The 21,028-nt window shown below is 36.0% G+C and overlaps 1 protein-coding gene across 3 annotated transcripts in view; it reads right to left on the reverse strand.

Moving 5' to 3' along the window:
• The window catches only part of Nell1 (neural EGFL like 1), an 802,510-nt gene that overhangs the window by 601,470 nt on the left and 180,012 nt on the right, over positions 1 to 21,028 (reverse strand). For all 3 annotated transcript variants that reach the window (XM_078046343.1, XM_005335960.5, XM_005335959.5), the window contains exon 6: positions 22 to 94. In XM_078046343.1, the coding sequence (XP_077902469.1) occupies positions 22 to 94 (73 nt within the window). The remainder of the gene's footprint in view (positions 1 to 21; positions 95 to 21,028) is intronic.

Below are 21,028 nucleotides of genomic sequence, written 5' to 3' on the forward strand. Positions count from 1 at the left end.
ACGCTGTACATTGTTACTTACTGCGATTGAGGTTTGGACACTGTGTTATGTATCCATTTGGCATAAAGATGATTTTTCCATCTTGAATGATCCCCTTGAAAAAGAAGAGACAAGGAGCAATCACAATTACAGTCACCAGGTCAAGTGGCCCTGTGAGATCTGACATCGGAACAGGTCAGATTATTTTTGAACAAGACTGATACATTCAAAAAGTGAGTTTGCCCTTTTCACACTAAACTACTCCAAATCATCCACTTCTCAGAATCTTGAGATGTACATTCATTTTGAGAAAGCCACAGTTAGTTACCACTAACTATGCCAATGAGATCACAGCTTCAAGGACCCATCAGTGTCTTTAAACTACCAGACTAAGAAGGCATGGGTGCAATAAAAATCCTCCTCAGCACCCAATCATCCTGGGACATTAAATATTGCTAATTTTCGGGACTTCCTTTAAGAGTGGAAAGAAATAAGTAATAGACTGAAATGATTCTGTTGATTCATTTAGTCAAAGAAATAAAACTGAACATCAGGAAAATTCTGTAACAATCTTCCCTCCTCAACTGAATGAGTAACATTGAGACCTTACTAGTAAATCTTTAGATTTGTTCAACATCTGTCAGATAAAGGTGATCTTTTGAAAACTGTAACTCAGTCTGCAAAAATACCCCGATTTAAGAGAGTCATCAGGGGCAGCATCTGTCAATGAAAATATTGACTTGGCTTTTGGGTTTTTCAAGTTAAATTTAAGATTCTGTTTTTAGGTCTATTTGGTTTTTGTCTTTCTTTTTTTTCTGATTTGATGGAAGAGAGATTATAGAACAGATGGGAGATGTGGAATCTGGTTTAGAATATTGAGCTTAATCTATAAATAAAATATAGGCTTAAGATAGTGCTGCAAGACGTTCAGAGGGAGTAACATTTAACATTTATGTTCTCATCTTCTAAACAGAAGGCAATCAGCAAAGGCCATTTTCTGCTTATTATTTCAAGATAAAATATTAATTGAAAATATTAATAGAAATAACAGGATCACAGCACCTCTTCAGCCAAATTATATACATTTATTAACCTCTTCCTCTTACAAGATGATACACCGTTTTTGATGACCAGAGGAGGTAGCCTCATGTGGGGAAGGAGTCCCTGCCACTGCTCCTTAAATTAATTCATAATCTCTTGTAAGGGTATACTAGGGAGCAATTCATGGAGCAAAATCCAAGTGAATCAGCTGCTCTCAGGACAGGGCTATTCATTTTTTTCAAAGCAAATTAACTCCTTCAAGAGGTTAGGGCAATTTTAAGCACATTTGGCACTGAAGAAAAATTCAGAGGACCTGGGTTCAGGTTCTAGATCTGACCCTAGTCCACCAGGTGGACTCAGGCAATTAGTCAGCCATCTTCTCTGAGCCTCATGTAACTTCATCTAAAAAAGGAAGTCCTGGATTTAAAAAAAAAAAAAAAAAAAGCTAGCAATCCTAGCAAATTCTGAGTCATTTAAACAGGAATTCAAATTGGTACTATTACATTTTAGATCTCTGATTTCATTACCTTTCAAGTTTATATGTTTATATATGTATACATATTATATATGATCAATCCAGACAGACAAAGCTATAGATTTGCATCACAGAATAGACCGTCATAGAGAAGTGAATATCGCATTAGAAAACATCTGTCTAATCAGGTTGATCATAGATGAATCCAGAGTAAACAATCATCCTGGTCTGTCCAGGACTTAGGGATTTCCTGGGACATGGGAAATTTCAGTGCTTAAAAACTTGTGAAGAGATTCATAGGCAAACCAGGTCAGCTGGTTGGTCTGGATGATACAGAAGTGGTAAAAAAACACCTGCACCAGGAAAGGGCTGGGTCCATCTATTTTCTGTCTATTTCATTCTTATTTTATCCTCTGTGGAAAGGGCAATCAGAAGTCTGGATTTCATTAGTCATGTTATCAATTACCTTTCAAAAAGGGGCTGGGGCTGGAGCTCAATGGCAGAGCACTTGCCTAGCATGTGTGAAGCCCTGGGTTCCATCCTTAGCACCACATAAAAATAAACAAACAAAGGTATTCTGTCCATCTACAACTACAAAAAAATAAATAAGAAAAAAAAAGGAAAATTCACTGAAAGAGAATATTCAATCCTATTTATCCAATAGCAGCATAAGCTAGGACACAGTAATTTTCCTTGTCTTTTTTTTTTGACCCTATTTATTTCAATTTTGATAAATTTCAAATTGTTCCCCCTACCTTTCCTCTTTCTCTGTATTTCCACTTTTAATCTCTGGCACAACTGTGTAAGCTTAGACCATTAGGTGAAGGTCAATGATGTTGACTTGAACAAAAACAGAAATAAAAGCTGACAGCTTCCCAATGCTCATTAACACAAAAGCTCAAAGCACTTGGTATTTTTTCTGAACAAAGGTCAGAAAGGTCAGCCCACATACTGGCATGAAAACTTGTTCTTGCCAGATAAATCAAGATAAGAATGTTAATTTGATAGTGAATGGATGGAATTTGAAGGTGGGTTAAAAGAAAGGTGGTGATAGAAAACAAATATCAACTGGAACCCCAAGAAGTCTGAGTGTATGCGTATGCATGAGACTACATGCATATGTGTGCATTTCAGCGAGTTCCTCAGCATAAAAACCAGAATGTCTTGCTCTGAATTGCTATGTGGATCATTTAGCAACAGGACACTTGTCAATGAAGAAACACTTGCTAAACTGCAAAAAGGAGCTTTGCAGAGCATGAAACTACAAGCTACAAAGTAGCTCAATGGGACTTAGTTCTCCAAAAACCTATCTATGAAGGCTTCCATAGATGAAAACGTGCCTTCCAGCACTGTAACTTCTCCCAGAGGAGATGAAATAAGTAGAATGTCTATTATTTCTCCACATTTAACCTGAAATGTATCTATACGTAACTGAAATTGCAAATTAGCTAGGTTTATGTCAGCTGACTTTGTTTTATCTCATTTTTTCAGACCAATGTTTTATTTCTTATTTGTCTTGTCAATGTTACTCAAGCTTCAAGTTCCTTGTGTTCCTAAATACATGAGCATTTGTTTAACATTCACATCCCTGGCCCAGTCCCCAAAGAATCTATTTCAGTAAGGTTGATGTGGGCTTAGGAATCTGCATTTTTCCTGTATTTTCAAAAGCTGTCCCTGATGACTCTGATAAAAAAAATAAAACCCTGCTTTATTGTGGACCCTTGGCTTCTTTTAGAGCAACAGGATTTATTTCCTAAAAGTTCATAGCATTTAAAATATCATCCCAAGCCTACATATGAACAAAGTAAAAATCTCACTGACTTGAAACTGAATAGAAATCAATGGAATTACTAGATTATAAATACCATCAGGACAAAAGATCATATACTTTCATCTCAGTATCCCCTGCTGTTTCCATTGTGGTAGATTTCAAATCATAGGCACTGTAAAATATTTTAAAAGCATCAAATTCTAGAAAAGTATGAATTATACTATATTTCACCACGTAATTTTGAGAGCTGGTAGGGTCACATAGGGCATTAGTTTTTAACCGAAAAGTATCAAAATTAGTTTTTAACCTAAAAATATCAAAATTTTCAGACAGATTAGGAAAGGATAGTCTATTGTTATTTTGGAAAAGATTCTGAGTTGATTTTGAACCTTCAATGAGAACTATTGACCTAGGACCAAGGCATCGGGTCATTTGACCTATGAGACACTTAAGTATCTAAGACTTCAAGTAGCTTTCCTATAGGACATCTTAATTCTAAAACATACACTATATGTCCACGTGTTGCAAAACCAGTTCACTCTCATAAGCTATAGGTAAAAAAAACACAATTCAAGGGAGGCCCATGGCTAATGTGCTAATAAGATAATGCTACAAAGAGGTAAGGACCTACGGGGTAAAAATGGGAGTTCATAACCCACTTGAATCAAAATGTGAAATATGATATATCAAGAACTATGTAATGTTTTGAACAACCAACAATAAAAGTTATAAAAAAAAGAGGTAAGGACCTCTTATCAAAATGAGGCTTTATCTTTATTGTTATAATAGATACTAATCAAACAAACTATAACAAAGTATTTGCATTAGACACATTAGACGTTGTTTGCCAAAATAGTTTTTCAGGGTTGGAAAACAGAGGTGGCTTTAGGTAGCCCAATATTCCCCCTGCAATCTTATTTACAGATTAATTTGGGGAGCAATCTATTTCTCATTGTTTGTGCAAATGCTAAACCTCAGCAGATCTGAAAATCTTAATAAATCCCTAAGGTATAGAGTCCAAATTAATAAGCTTTTACAGTTAGTGAGAAACCAGCCTCTAGTTCAGAGCAAAGTCTGTCCAAGGAAGTGGGGCGTGACTCTTTTCCTTGGAAAAACCCACAGAGCACTCCTAGGCACATACTCACCCTGCTGAGTTGTTTATCTACAAATAACAGGAGAGATCTTCAGTGTCAGGTGTCCCTGACTCAGTTAGGCTAGGTGAGGACCCATAGCAACCCCCTAGCAACCACCAATCAGCATGAGACAGGGAAAATACTTCAGATGCCAGATGACCTTCCCAGTAGTTTTATGGTTGTTGTTAACATGTTGGGAAACCATATAGTTCAGCATGTACTCCCCTGGTGGCTTAAACCAATCAGTTCAAAGGAATTCCCCTCTTGTACTAACCAATCACTCCTACCCAACTTGTTCCCGCCAATGAATGTACTAATTATGTTTTAGAGTTGTTTCATTATTTTCCCACGGTGTGTGATGACTTGCTAAGAGATGCTATGATTTATGTGAAGTCCCTGCCTTCCCCAAAGAGTGTATAAAACTGCTGCAAACCCTGGGCTCGGGGCCTCTCAGCGTCACTAGTTGCTGTGTGCGCGGAGGACTGAGCTAGCTCGAAATAAAGGCCTCTTTGCTGCTTACAACGATCTCGGTCTCTGGTGGTCTTTTGGGGGTCCCAAACTTGAGCATAACATTAGTACTGATAGATGGGGGGAAATTTGATTGTTTTTTCTTTGTATTTTTAATCCACCTATTGTCACCCTATACCTTCTGCAGTCAGCACCAAAATAGAATTTGCACCAAATAGATTGTACATTATGGATTTTTAATGTTCAAGGAACTAATGCCCATTATTCCTAGAACATTTTTCATTTTGCTGTAAGAAATATAGGAAGGTGCAATAAAAAATTAGAAAATTATACCATTAGGACCCTTTTATGTATGGAATAACTAAGATTAGGCATGCCCTCCTAAACACTCGGAGCTTTCTGATACAAATGAAATCCCCTTTACCACCAAACAAATGCTAATTCTTTTTTAAGGCTCTTATTTCCCTGCAGATCTCTGTTTACATTGAAGAAAATGGTTCCATTTTTTTGTATGCTAAAACACTGAAACAAATTGCTTTGAAAGGGAAAGAAAAAGGGGCGGGAGGGTTTCCTGCCAGGCATGTAAATAGATGGATGAAGATGTGTTCTGTTTATAAACTGCCAGAGACTCAAGCTCTGGCAACAGGCTGACAAAAAGTAAGACTTGGGAAACTCACAAGGAGGATTTTCAAAGTGCAACCCATCATATATTTCTGCCCTAAAGACAGTTAATAAAATATTCCAGCTTGCATAAAAGCCAAGAAAGACACTTGTCGGCTTTCATTATGATCAATAAAAACTGTCAGCTCATTAGCATATCATTAGCTATCCTGCTGCTTCCAAAGTCTTAATGCACAGAAATATTAATCTACAAATGTATATGATTTTTCAGTTCTGCGACTTTAACTTTCTGCATGAAAGGAAAAATAAGAATTAAAGATTGCAGGCATCCAAGATAGCTGCTACTTCTATGCGCCTATAAACATATGTTTACCATCTGTGGAATTATGGGAAGCAGCTGAGGTAAAAAACAACAGCTGTGGCATTAAAAAAAAAAAAATTGTAATCAATTTTACTTCCCAGTGACAGCTCAGCTGTCAAAGGAGGCAACTCCAAAGGAGGCAATGTCCAGGTAAGGGAAAGGTTTCACACTCAAATTCACCAGACACAGAGAAAGACTCAGACACAGGGTGAACCGTGGCCTGAGTGAAAGGCTTTGGATGAGAATTCTCCCTGTGACCTCAATTTCTTAGAAACTGTCAGAACACTCAATCCCTGGAAGCCTCCAGGAACTCTCTGCAGTTCACTGGGGCTCATTCATTTTATTTTTACCCTCTGAAATAGTCACAGCATAATCAGCTTAGAACGCATCAAAGGGAAATTGATGGGTAGCCAACCATCCTGATAGTGAGGATCAAAGACAATCAGAAGATCCAGATAAGCCTATCGCTACTGGCCAGCCCTTTTCTCCAATGGATGCTGTGCTAAAGTGAAGAAATCCCCAGCTTGTGTTCTGTTTGTGACACAGGAGTTATCTCATGTTGAGGGCTTCTGTGCCAGGAACCATTCAAGTGACTCCACCGGCTCTCTCTAACCAGCAACTCTTTTTTTATTGCACTATCCATAAGGATCCACCAGTGTTTGGAAATGAGGTTTGACAAGTGAGGAGTCTTTGCTTCTGTTTTGCTTGTGAAGTGACATACTAATATTTTAAAAGGGAGAATAATATTATTTTAACCTGAAAAAATAAAAAAAAAAACACATGACAAGCATTTTTAGTTCTAGAGAAATAAAGCAGGTGTGGTTCTTGGATCCAGGAGGCAGCTTGTATAGGATAAATAAGAAAAGCTCAAAGATGTGCTGACACCCTCCTGAGGAATGGCTGCCTCTTTTTCAGGGAGATTTTTGCAGCATTGAATTAATCAAGAGGTAATTTCTACAATGAGACCCTTATGTATTTCCCCTACCCAATGATCTCACCTCACCAGATGGCCAGCAGCACTGGCTGGCTTCCAAGATTCTGAGGAGGAGGTGAATTTTAAAAGCTGCCCCATGAGCACCCTTCTGAAAAGCTGTTCAACCAGGCCACTCCTACTAGGAAGCAAGGAGAACCACATTGCTCCCTAGGAAGCTGAGCTGGGAGGAATGGCCATGCCCTTCGGGTGCTTCGGGTGCCACCTATTCCTTTGGCCTGGAAACCCAGGAAAAGACCATAGGTCTGACCTCCTCCATGCCACAAGGCATAGGTTAAGTGAAAAGTCTCCCTAATGAACACAGTGGAATCTATGGTAACATGTGGTGAGGCCTTACTAAATATTTGTTGGATGAATGATCAATGGCTTTGAAATTCAGAAGGCCTAGGCTCACTGCAGGTCACTGGACTCAAATTCCATTCCTATCACTTACAGACTGTGAGGTTAGCAAGTCCCTTAATCTGAGTTCCACTGACTAACCTATACAATGGGGGACAACAACCTCTATCTTATTAGAATTCTCTGAAGGTGAAAAGTAATTAACTTAGATCATATATGTAGGGCCAGAAAGTCTGGAACTTAGGAAGCATTTCAATAATTATTGGTTCTCTCTTCCACATCCATTTCTACAGCAAAATAACTGTCAAAACTCTACCTGTATTGAGTATATGGGCTCCTAATCACAAGACTCCTCATATTTTATAGAGAATCACACTCACTGAACTGCAATAGTTGATAGGACTAACTGTTCTCTCTCTTAATCACATTCTCCCAACCAAAGCAGAAGTCCCTAAATGGCAGAAAAAGTACCTATTCTTTCCACAATATATTGTTAAGCATAGAAGGAGCATAAAATTCATAAAGGAAAAAAAGGGGGACTGTGTGCTGAAAATCAACTCATGTGCCAGGTGCTTTTAATACACATTCTTACATAATCTGCATTACTTCTATGAAAGATGTCTTTGCCACTCTACAAATTAGATGACTGATGTGTGGCTTGTTTCATTCATTTTAAGAGTACAGAAGGTCCCTGGTTTACAACGGTTCGACTTAAAATTTTTCAACTTCGTATAGTACGAATGCATTCACTAGAAACCATACTGTTTTGAATTTTGATCTTATCCTGGATTATTTCAACTACTTTGAAAGTTGTGAGAATCAAAATAGACTGACTTATGTCAATGTCTAGCAGAATTAAGTCAGGAGGCCATGGGGGTGGGTCCTCAGCATACTGGCCTGAGAACAAGAACTATGGCAAAAAGCTGTCAAGAGCACAACCTTGTCCACACAAAAATAGTTCTACAAGGACAGGTACCCAGAAACATTCAGCCTTGGGCTGACACCGCCCTTATAATTCATCCTTACAGTCAAAGATAATTGTTTCAAAATAATTTATGTAACCTTCTTCATATCACCTTCAGAAAACTCTTGCTTTCTTTTGCTTTCCTAGATATGCACATGGTCGGCTCTGGCATGCACATCCCAGCCTGCAATCTCCTGTCATTCATGAATAAAATCTTTACTTCAGAGAGCTGGTCTCTCTGCCATTCATTTTAGGTTGACAATAATTGTTTATGATCCTGGCAGCTCCCTGGCAGCCATGCAATCATGAGAAGAAACAACTAATAGTCTACCGTGTACTACATTGCGATGATCTTTGATAGATTAGGTGTATTAAATGCATTTTCAACTTAAGATATTTTCAATTTACAATGGGATTTTGGGGTCCCAGCCTTATGGAATTCAAAGAGCATCTGTACACTGTCAGCCAGTTATATACCTAGTATTATTCTAAGCACTTGCTGAATAAGAAAGAAACAGCTCTAACTCTGGTAAAGCTTACAAATCTGAAAACAAAGAGCAATAATAAACAAGTAATTACCCCTATAACTATGCTCAGGAATAGTTACATAATTTGTAGTATTTCTTTTGCAAAATAACTAAAAATGTGAAGATGGCCACAACAGGGCATTAAAACAATCATAGAGCCTTACTAAGGGCAGCACACCATGGGGTTGCACAGGTAGATCAATTGTCCATGAGGCCAGTCATGCCTATACTTTGGAAATGTAGCAAGTGTGGTGAAGAAAATGGAGATATCTCAATGAGAAAGTATGTGATCAAAAAAATTGCAAACAGATTGAAATTCCCTGTATCCACACACTTTGAACTGACTTTGTAGAACCTCACATCAAGAGGAGTCTGTTTCTCTACCTCTGAATCTCAGGCTGATCATGTGACTTGCTTTGGCAGAAGTGATTGTGTGCCAGTTTCAAGTCCAAGCCTCAAGAGGCTTGTAGGCAACAATGAATTCCACTATTATGGATAGTTTACAAGACACTGATAAAAAAAAATATGGGGGGATCCTTGCAGACATCTACTCCTACTCCCCTGAAACACTGCCAAGTCCCATGGGAGCAAGCCCAAGGTAATCTGCAGGATAATGATGGACATATGATCCAGACATTGCCCCTGCACACAGTCAACCACCATGTGACTGAAACTACCCTGGGTAAGTCAGCCCTCAGCCAACTCTATCAATCCACCTTAGGGATATAAGCAAATCTAGAGGGGATCAACCAAGCCCAGGCCTTACCTCAATCTTCTAGCTGAATTGTGAGCTTATTGTGTTAGCCCCAGGATTTCGATGTTTTGTTGTATAACAAGAGCTAACTAATAAAACAGTTTTTAAAAGATACAATATTATCAAAATACAGAATTAAGAAGATACAATGTTATCAAAAAGGGAATGAAGACTGCTCTGAGTAGAGGCACAGGAAAAGGCCCTGGTATGTTCAAGGGGCTAACAGAAGAGAAGCATGGCTAGGATATGATGGGCAGAACAGAAGATGGCATGAGATAAGGTTGCAAAGGGGAGTGGATCTTATACTGATTTGGTATGCAATGGAGAATCAGTGAAAAGATTTAAGCAGGAGTATAAATTCATTAGTTTTAAAAATATGCTAACAGAAGTTCAACAGATACCTGGTTCTTCTTTCTTTTTTTTACTGGTGATAAAATACATGTGATAATAATTTGCCATTTAGCCACTTTCAATGTACAATTCAGTGACATTAATTACATTCACCATGTTATACAACTACCACTAAATATTAGTAAAAACCTCCACAACCCCAAACACTTTCTGTTTTGTTTTTATTAGTGCATTGTAGTTATACATAATAGTGGGTTTCATTCTGACGATAATCATACATGCATGGAATTTAATTTGTTCATTTCAGTCCCCAGTGCTTCCTCTTTACATCCTCCTCCCTCCCCCTATTTCCCTTCCTCTACTCCACTGATCTTCATTTTATTTATTTTTACTTGGTGGTTTATAGATATAATTAAAGGTGGAATTCTCCACGGCATTTTTATATATGTACATGATATAATTTCATTCCACATTTCCTCCCTTTTCTGCATTGATCTTCCCTCTATTTTCATGAGATCCAGCCCCCACAAACCCCTTTTATTTCCTTTTCTGGGATCGAGCTTCCACATATGAGAGAAAACATTAAACCCTTGACTTTCTGAGTCTGGCTTATTTCACTGGGTGTGATGTTTTCCAGTTCCATCCATTTACAGGCAAATGCCATAATTTCATTCTCCTTTATGGCTGAGTAAAATTTCATGGTGTATATATGCCTCATTTTCTTAATTCATTCAAAAAAATCTTTTTAACCATTTAACAATAAATTCCATTACCTATTTATTGTCCCCAACTCCATTAATGTCTAATCTAATCTCTCTGTCAATATATTTGTCTATTCTTGATATTGTATGTAAGTTAAATCAGACAATGTATGTCTTCTTGTGCCTGGCATATTTCACATGGGTGTGTTTTTCAAGTTCACCCATGCTGCAGTGTATATTCTTATCCTTTTTAGGACTGAATAATAGTTTATTGTAAGCATGTATAACTAAAAACAACCAGTAAAAAAAAAAAAACAGTTCATTGTATGCATATACTGCAGTTTACTTATCCATTAATACACGGATGGACAGTTGGGTTGCTTCCGTTATAAAGATTGTAAATAATGCTGCAATAAGCATTGGCATACAGACCAGTTTGAGTTCCTCTTTTTAATCCTATTGAGTATCAACATAGGGAAGGAATTGCACACGTGATAATTCTGGGTTTGATTTATTGAGGAACCAATGAACTATTTCCCACTGCAGTTGTACCATTTTACACTCACATCAGCAATGTAGAAGGATTCTAAATTTGCTAATCCTCACTCACTCTTATTTTTCATTTCTTAAAAAAAACTTATGACCACCCTAGTAGGTGTGAAGTGATATATCACTGTGATTTTGATTTGCATTTTCCTAGTGGTTAAGGACATTGAACATCATTTCATGTGCTTACTGGATATATATGTATCTTCTTTGGAGAAATGTCTATTCAGACATTGCTCATTTTTAACTAGGTGCTCCTTATAATATGTATAATTTCAAAATATTTTCTTTCCATGAGTTTTTGTTCATATCCTTGATAATAGTCTTTGATATACAAAAGCTCTTAATTTCGATGAAGTCCAATTCATTTTTTTTCTTGTTACTCAAAGCTTTTTGTGTCATATTCAAGAATCCATTGTGAAATCTAAGGTCATAAAGACTTTGTGTTTTTTCCATGAGTTTCATGTTTAGCTCTTAAAGATTATTAATCCATTTTTAGTTATATTTTAGGTATGGTGAGAAGCAGGGTCCCAAGTTCATTCTTTTGCATGTGAAAGTCCATTTGTTAAAGAGAGTATGCTTTCCCCTTTTGAGTTGCCTGGCAATATTGTAAAAAAAAAAAAAGTAACCATAAAATGTATGCATTTATTTCTTGATGCTCAATTCTATTTCATTGGTATATATTTCCCTCCTCATGCCAGCACTATACTCTATTGATTATCACATCTTTAAGACAAGTTTTCGAATTGGGAAATGTGAGTTCTCCAAATTTTTTCTTTTTCACATTTGTTTATCTATTCAGGGATCATAGTAGTTCCACATGGAATTGAGAATCAGCTTTCTCGTTTCTGCCCAAAAAAAAAAAGAATTTTGATAGAGGTTTTATTAATCTCTCAGTCCATGAACAGAAAATGTCCATCCATTTTATCAGGTCTCATTGAATTTCTTCCAATGAGTTTTTACAGTTTTAAAAATTCAAGTCTTGTATTTCCTTGGCTAAATTCACCACTAGATAGTTTATTCATTTAGATGATTCTGTAAATGCAATGTTCTCTAAATTTCCTCTTCAAATTATTTACTGCTGGTTTATAGAATCTTAACCAATTCTTCTAGATTCTTTGAAATTTTCCATATATAGGATCATGTCTGTGAAGAAAGATTGTTTTACTTCGTCCTTTCCAATGTGAATTAATTTATTTATTTGTTTAATTGCACCGACTAGAAACTGCAGGACAGTGTTGAATAGCAGTGGTGATATTCTTGCCTTGTTCCTCATCTTAAGAGGAAAGCATTCAGTTTTTCATCATTGAATATGATATTTGCTATGGGATATTAATTTATGCCCTTTCTCATATTAACAAAGTTCCCTTCTATTGCTAGTTTTCTGAGTGTATTTATCACAAAAGGGCACTAGATCTTGTCAAATACATTCTCTGTATCAGAGATGGCTCTGTTTTTTTTTTTCTTTTCATTCTATTCATTGGTATATTAGGTTGATTGATTTTATGTGAAACCACCCTGCATCTGAGGGTAAATTCCACTTGGGCATAGTGTATAATCTTCTTAAATATTCTGTTGGGTTTGGTGTGCTAGTATTTTATGGAAGAACATTGTATCTATATTAATATAAGATATTGGTCTTATATTTCTTTCTCTGAATGCTTTTATCTGGATTTGGAATCATGGTATTTCTGGCACCATAGGATGAGTAAGAAAGTGTTCTCTCTGCTTCTATTTTAAGATTGGTGCTAATTCTTTTTTAACGGCTTGGTACAATTCACCAGTGAAGCCATCTGGTCCTGGATTTTACTTTGTTGGAAGTTTTTGTTACTAGTTCAATCTTTTTACTTGTTGTAAGTCTCTTCAGATTTTTTATTTCTTCATGATCCTGTCTTAATAGGTTATATGTTTCTAGGAATTTGTTTCATTTAAGTCATCTAATTTATTGGCATATGATTCATGGTATTCTCTTTTAATCATTTTTTATTTCTCTAAGGTATATGTAATGTCCCCATAAATGTCAATTAATTGCCTTCTGACCTTCATAGCTTCAGATGAAAAATTGGCAGTTAATTTTATTGAGGATTCTTCATATGTCACAGTCACTTGTCACTTCCTGCTCTGAAGATTCTGTTTTTGACAGTTTCATCATAATGTATTCAGTATGAATATCTTTGAGTTTATCCTATTTGGAGTCTGTTGAACTTTTTGGATGTGTAGATTCATGTCTTCCAACATGTTTTTCATTGACTCGTGTTTTCCAAATTTGATATTTAGAAAAAGTTTCAGTCATTATGTCTTTAAACATTCTTCCTGTCCCTTTCACCATGTCCCTTCTCTTTCTGAGACTCCTTAATATGTGTTAGTCTATTGGAAAGTAATCTATAGGTCTCTCACAGTCTGTTCATTTTTCTTTTATTTTTTTATTTTCACTCTCCAGACTTAATTTCAATTATTATCATTATTTCTCTTTTTTTTTTCTTTCTTTTTTTTTTTTTTTTTTTTTTTTTGCAGTGCAGGGGATTTAACCCAGTACCTCACACATGCTAACAGGTGCTCTACCACTGAGCTACATCCCTGGCCCTGAATTTCAATTGTCTTATTTTCAAGTTCAATGATTCTTTCTTCAGTTTGTTGAAATTTTTGTTGAATCCCTCTGATGAATTTTTAACTTCAATTTTACTTCTTGACTATAAAATATCTGTTTGGCTCATTTTTATAATTTCTTTATCATTGCATCATGTTCCAGAATTCCTTGATTCTTTAGCTCTTTAAACACATTTAAGATGGTTATTTTAAAGTTTTTGTCTAATAAGTTCAAAATCTAGCTTCCTCTCAGGGATAGTTTCTACTATCCATTTATTTTGTTCCTTTTTGGTTTTTCTTTCTCTCTCTCTCTCTTTTTTTTTTTTTTTTTGGCTTGCCTTGTGATTTTATTTGACACTGAACATTTGAATATTATAATGTAGCAGCTCTGAAAATGAGATTTCCCTACTTTCCTTGGACTTGCTAGGTTTTGTTTTGTTGGGTTTTGACTGCCAAATCAGAAGTTGTCCATTTGTTCATTTATCCAAACTGCTGTTTGCAGATAGATACTGTATTCCTTGCCATGTGTAGTCACTGAAATCCCTGTTCTTGATTTGTGTTGAAAGTGTTTTGACAGAGATTTCCTTGAATGCCAAGAGTTAAAAAAGAAAAAGAGGAGAGAGAAAATACCAGTCTCTGCAGCTTGGGTTTATGCTGAGGCCTCGGATGCTTCACCAGCCTTGTACTGATCCAGGGACTGGTCTGAGGTGCAAGCTTTGGGTATTTATTCTCAGGTCTTTCATGGTCATGCCTATAGCCCTGGAAATGCAGGAGGCTTTCTAAATTCCCTGAATATTCGGGTGTTTTGGAATGCCCAATTGCCTACAGAAACCCTCTTCTCACATTTCAGTCCTTGTCATAGGTGGTCTACTGTGTGTCTGGATCATAATTTTCCATCCCAGGCAGCTGCAATTTTCTATCCATACGTGCTACTTGTCTGGGGTGCAAGAGTGCTGAGTTAAGGCAAGACAGAAACCAGTACCTTGCATCAGCCCTTCATAGTTCCTGACACACACACAAAATAACTTTTGAATCAGGTTTTCTCAGTTCCTTCCACAATGAAGGACCATTGTCCTAAATTGGGAACAGGAACTGACATTTTCAAGACTGCCAATGAACTGTAGATGGTATGTGGCAAAAGCAAGTAAAAATACACAGAGCTTTCCTGCCATTTAATGTTGTCTTTTTCTTTCTTGCTTGCCCTTTCCCTCTCACCCTCTCTCTCTCTCTCTCTTCTCTATTCTTTCTTCTTTCTCTCTTTTTCTCCCCTCCCTGTCTTCCTTTCCTTTCCCTTTTTCATTCTCTCTTACCCTAACCCAATGCCATGTCTTCTTGTACTAAGGATCAAACTCAGAGCCTTGTGCATATTAACCAACTGTCCACCCTGAACTTCGACCCTCGCCCTTGATGTTGTTATTGTTTTCTTGGTTCAGTGTTTGTTCAGTTGCTCTAAATCTTTGTTTTCAAAAATTCAACAAATTTGAAGCCAAAGCACAGATTAGTCATTGCCAAGAGCTGTGTGAAAGAGAACCAAAAGAAAATCTGCTAGTGTGCACTATTTTTTCATCTCAAATAAATGAACTAAATGTTGAGGATGGTTAACATATTCATATACTAAATGATAAAGAATTATACCCTGAAAATATTTTTAAAGTTATTTTTAAGTTCACACGTGCTTTGCTGGAATTAATCATTTTATTATTATTATTATTATTATGGAATGCTTAAAGCAGACAAAATCTCAGCCAGTAAAATAGGCAAATAAAAATGTAACTGATGACTGTTTAAAAAAGAAAAGAAAAAAAACACTGTTTTTTTTTATTATGAGGTTCACTTACATTTATATGAATATATTGTGGTTATAAGTATATAATCATCATTTTGGTTTTTATTTTTGTTTATTATAATTTGTGATAAATATATAAGACAACTATGCTTGCACATCAACCAGTATTATAAAGTTGTCAACTTTTTAATATACTCATGTAAATAAATATGCATTTTTTGTGAGTGTGTGTGTGTGTGTGTGTGTGTATTCAGTGCTTTAGATCACCCAAGATCTTGCACAAGCATGGTATGTGTTCTACTGTTTTGCTACAACCCAAGTACAAATTTTAATTTCTTATCTTGGTTGTTTCTCTCTCTCTCTCTCTCTCTCTCTCTCTCTCTCTCTCTCTCTCTCTCTCCCTCCCTCCCTCCCTCCCTCCCCCTCCCTCCCTCTCTCATTCTCTCTCTGTTTTGTATTTTTGAAATACAGATGGCACACAGAGGGGCACACAGGGGGGTGTTTTACCACTTAACTTCATCTCTAGTCCTTTTATTTATTTTTTTTTAATTAATTTATTTATTTTTTTAAATTTTAACACAGGGTCTTTCTAAATTCAATAGACTGGCCTCAGATCTGTAATCCTCCTGCCTCATTCCCCCACAGTCCTGGGATTACAGGCATTTCCCCTCATATGTGGTTATTAATTTTATTTGAAAGGATATCTAATCTAACCTTTAAATTTATGGTATATATTTCTTACTGTTAAAATGAAATATTAGCATGATCTAATTATTATTCTGTTGCTACTCTTTTGATTGTTGTTGCTGTATTATGAAAATTAACCACAATCTTGTAGTATTAAACACATGTGCTTTTTTGTATTGCCTATTTATATTATATAGAATAAAAACTTGATCTCCATGCCAAAAAAAAAAAAATTTAACAAATTTAGTTCTGTTAATTCCTGCTTGTTTTTGATGTTTCTGAGGAGGAACAGAAACTTAGAGTTCCCTACTGCACCATTTTACTGATACACAACTACCTATGTTTTAACAGACTTGGATGCACTGTAAAGTTAGAGAACCACAAATCAAAGGCACTAGTCAGAAGTTAATTAGCGGCAACGTCTAATATTTTGTGGCAACATCTTTTTCTAAAAACAACCATGGTAAAACTTAATCAATTCATCCCCATCCCCATCAGTGCACTAAAATTTGAGTTTTCAAACTCAAATGAAAATCAGTAAGAAAGGTTTTTTTAAAATGGGCTAAGGAACTGAACAGATACTTCACAGAAGAAGAAATACAATTGATCAACAAATATATGATCTGTAGCAATTAGAGAAATACAAATCAAAACTACTCTAAGATTTTATCTCACTCCTGTCAGAATGGCAATCATCAAGAAGACAGGTAACAATAAATGTTGGCAAGGATGTGGTAAAAAGGTACACTCATACATTCCTGGTGGGACTGCAAATTAGTGAAACCATTATGAAAAGCAGTATGGAGATTCCTCAGAAAATTGGTAATGGAACCACCATTTTACCCAGCTATCCCACTCCTTGGTTTATACCTAAAGGACTTAAAATCAGCATACTGTAGTGATGCAGCCATATCAATATTTATAGCACCTCAATTCACAATAACTAGACTATGAAACCAACCTAGGTGTCCTTCAATAGATGAATGGATAAAGAAAATGTGGTATATATACTCAATGGAATATTCTTCAGCTTTAAGGAACAGTAAAATTATGGCCTTTGTCAGTAAATGGTTGGAGTTGGAGAATATCATGCTAAGCGAAATAAGCCAATCCCACAAAACCAAAGGCCGAATGTTTTCTCTAATATGTGGATACTAATTCACAATAAGGTAGGGAGCACTACAGAAGAATAGTGTTACCTTAGATTAGGTAGAGGGAAGTGATGGGAGGGGAGGGGATGTGGGGATAAGAAAGATAGTAAAATTAAACAGACATTATTGCTGTATATATATATGTGACTGTATGACCAATATGATTCTGCAACATGTACACTCAGAAAAATGAGAAATTATATCCCATCTATGTATGATATATCAAAGTGCATAAATGCATTCTACTGTCATGTACAACTAATTAAAACAAATTAAATATTTTTTTAAAGATACATAAATTTCTAAACTCAACAGTTTATGTTCTCAATGACTGGGTCTAGGTATACACAGGAATTTGAATTAGAAAGACTTTTCACAAGATTTCAATGTCTTTTCAGGATTGGGAACCAGTTGCTGCACTTTGTTATATACCCAGAGCCCCTAAGCATAGCTTTACCAAGAAGTAACCAGCTGCAGAACAAGCAACAACACTGCATCCAGGGTAAGTAAGTGTGGGACTGAGACCCCTGGACAAATTCCTGTTGATTCTAGGAAACACAGAAAAGTTACAAACACACATACATAAGTAAATACATGCACATGTTCGTACATATATGCACATATTCACATATAGATAGATTATCACCCAGAACATTTGTCACCTTTGGGACATTTCTGGTGTATAAAAAGGTTCACAATAAAATGCAGTAAATGCCCATGAGTACACCATCCAGCTTAAGACAGAAAATATTATTGATATTTTAGAAGCCTTCTGGGTATGGATCACTAATAAGATTCCCACTCCCTCCTCCATTCTAAATTCAGCATTTTTCATTTCCATGCACTTGTCTTTTTATATATATGATTGAATCAATAAGCAATCAATTGGATTGTTTCACATTTAAAATACATAAATGATTTAATATAATTTTTCTATGCTACTTTCTTTTTCATTCAGCATTACATTTGCTATTCATCACTGATTTTTTTGTATTTATTTGTGATTCTACAATAATTCATTTAAGTATTCTCCTATTGATGGACAATTAGGTTTCTGCTACATATTTGAAATAACCAAATTCTCTTGTGATGATGCATATATACATATGAGAAATTATATCCCATCTATGTATGATATATATGTATGCATCATCATAACAGTGTGTGTAAAAATATATGTATATGTATGTATATATATATATAAAACTAATACATAGCTACCTGTGTTTTAACAAGTTTTCAGGAGGCTTGGATGCACTGTAAAGTTAGAGAACCACAAATCAAAATCACTAGTCTGAAGTTATTTAGTGGCAACATCTATCCTTGGATATATGGCAGAGTTTCTTCACCTTTTATACGCAGAAATTGAGTGTACATGTTATAAGGGGCACAAATTACAAAACACCATTATTTTACTGATTCTAAGTCTACTTGGGTTTTTCATTTCCTCTTAAGATCAATTTGGAGCCTACATCCTGGGAACAAATCTTTACTCCACACACTTCAGATAGAGCCCTATTATCCAGAGTATACAAAGAACTAAAAAAATTAGACAATAAGATAACAAATAACCCAATCAATAAATGGGCCAAGGACCTGAACAGACACTTCTCAGAGGAGGACATACAATCAATCAATAAGAACATGAAAAAATGCTCACCATCGCTAGCAGCCAGAGAAATGCAAATCAAAACCGCCCTAAGATACCATCTCACTCCAGTAAGATTAGCAGCCATCATGAAGTCCAACAACAACAAGTGCTGGAGAGGATGCGGGGGGAAAAGGGTACGATTGTTCATTGTTGGTGGGACTGCAAATTGGTGCAGCCAATTTGGAAAGCAGTATGGAGATTTCTTGGAAAGCTGGGAACGGAACCACCATTTACCCAGCTATTCCCCTTCTCGGTCTATTTCCTAAAGACCTAATAAGAGCATGCTACAGGGACACTGCTACATCGATGTTCATAGCGGCACAATTCACGATAGCAAGATTGTGGAACCAACCTAGATGCCCTTCAATAGATGAATGGATTAAAAAATGTGGCATTTATACACAATGGAGTATTACTCTGCATTAAAAAATGACAAAATCATAGAATTTGGAGGTAAATGGATGGCATTAGAGCAGATTATGCTAAGTGAAGCTAGCCAATCTTTAAAAAACAAATGCCAAATGACTCCTTTGATATAAGGGGAGTAACCAAGGACAGGGTAGGGATGAAGACCTTGAGAAGAAGATTAACATTAAACAGGGATGAGAGGTGGGAGGGAAAGGGAGTGAGAAGGGAAATCGCATGGAAATGGAAGGTGATCCTCAGGGTTATACAAAATTACATATAAGAGGAAAGGAGGGGTAAAACAAGATAATACAAGTGGAAGAAACGATTTACAATAGAGGGGGTAGAGAGAGAGAAGGGGAGGGGAGGGGAAGGGAGGGGAGGGGGGATAGTAGAGAATAGGATAGACAGCAGAATACATCAGTCACTAGAAAGGCAATATGTAAATCAATGGAAGGGTAACTGATGTGATACAGCAATCTGTATACAGGATAAAATTGGGAGTTCATAACCCACTTGAATCAAACTGTGAAATATGATATATTAAGAACTATGTAATGTTTTGAATGACCAACAATAAAAAAAAAGACCAATTTGGTAATTCATATATTTTTAGAAAACTGTTCAATTTTCATTTTATTGACATAACATTTATAAATGGCTATATTGTTTTGCTTTTTTCAATCCTTGTGGTTATGTGCCCTTTTTAACTCCTAATGTTCTTAATGCCTTCTCTTATTTTCACTTGTGCAAATTTCCAGATACGTCTTTTTAAAAGGCCAATTTTTGGCTTTTTTAATCTTGCCTATTGTATCCTACCCATTATTTTATTAGTTTCTGCTCTTAAATGCTTATTATTTCATTCCTTTCACTATCTTTGGATTAATTCTGTAATTCTTTTTCTAACTTCTCAATTTGGATTCTTAATGCATTAAATCTCTACCCTTTTAATATAGGCATTTAAAGATAAATATTTCCATCTAAGAATTGTTGAGTTGCATTTCACAAGCTTTTATACTTAGTGTCTATTACTTTTCTGCTTTAGTTAAAATACATTATAATTCTTCCTTAAACTCACTAGTTACTCTAAGGGCTATTTTCACATTTCCAAACTACTCACTTCTAATATAACTGCATTCTCAGAATTTCCTGTTGAGACTTTTTAAAAATCATTTTTGTGGTTCTGGGAATTGATAGCAGGGGCTCTCAACCACTGAGAAACATCCCCAGCCCTTTTAATTTTTTTATTTTGAGTCAAGATCTCATTAAATTTCTGAGGCTAGCCTCAAACTTACAATTCTCTGGCCTCAACCCCCAAGTACCTAGTTTATAGGCATGTGCCACAGCATCCAGCAAAACTTACTTTTTATTCAATATTTTTTTTGTTAGTGCATTATAGTTACACATAATAATGGAGTTCATTTGGACATATTCATAAATGTATAGTTTACTCCATTTCAGTCCCTAGTACTCCTTCCCTTCCCCCTCCTCCCATCCCCGCCCCATCACCTTCCTTTAGCTCTTGGTCTTCCTTCTATTTATTTGTTTATTTTTAATTGGTGTATTATAGTTATAAAAGTACAATGAATATGATATATTCAACTATGCATGTAGCATAATTTGGTGAACTTCACTCCCCAATTGTTCCCTTACTTTTTATGTCCTTTTATGTAGTATATTTTGTGATTCCATGTGCTACATGTGTTGTTGATTGTTGGTTAAAGGGTTTATGTATACTCA

The sequence above is a fragment of the Ictidomys tridecemlineatus genome, chromosome 4 (assembly GCF_052094955.1).
Source record: "Ictidomys tridecemlineatus isolate mIctTri1 chromosome 4, mIctTri1.hap1, whole genome shotgun sequence".
In the NCBI taxonomy this organism is placed as follows: domain Eukaryota; kingdom Metazoa; phylum Chordata; class Mammalia; order Rodentia; family Sciuridae; genus Ictidomys; species Ictidomys tridecemlineatus.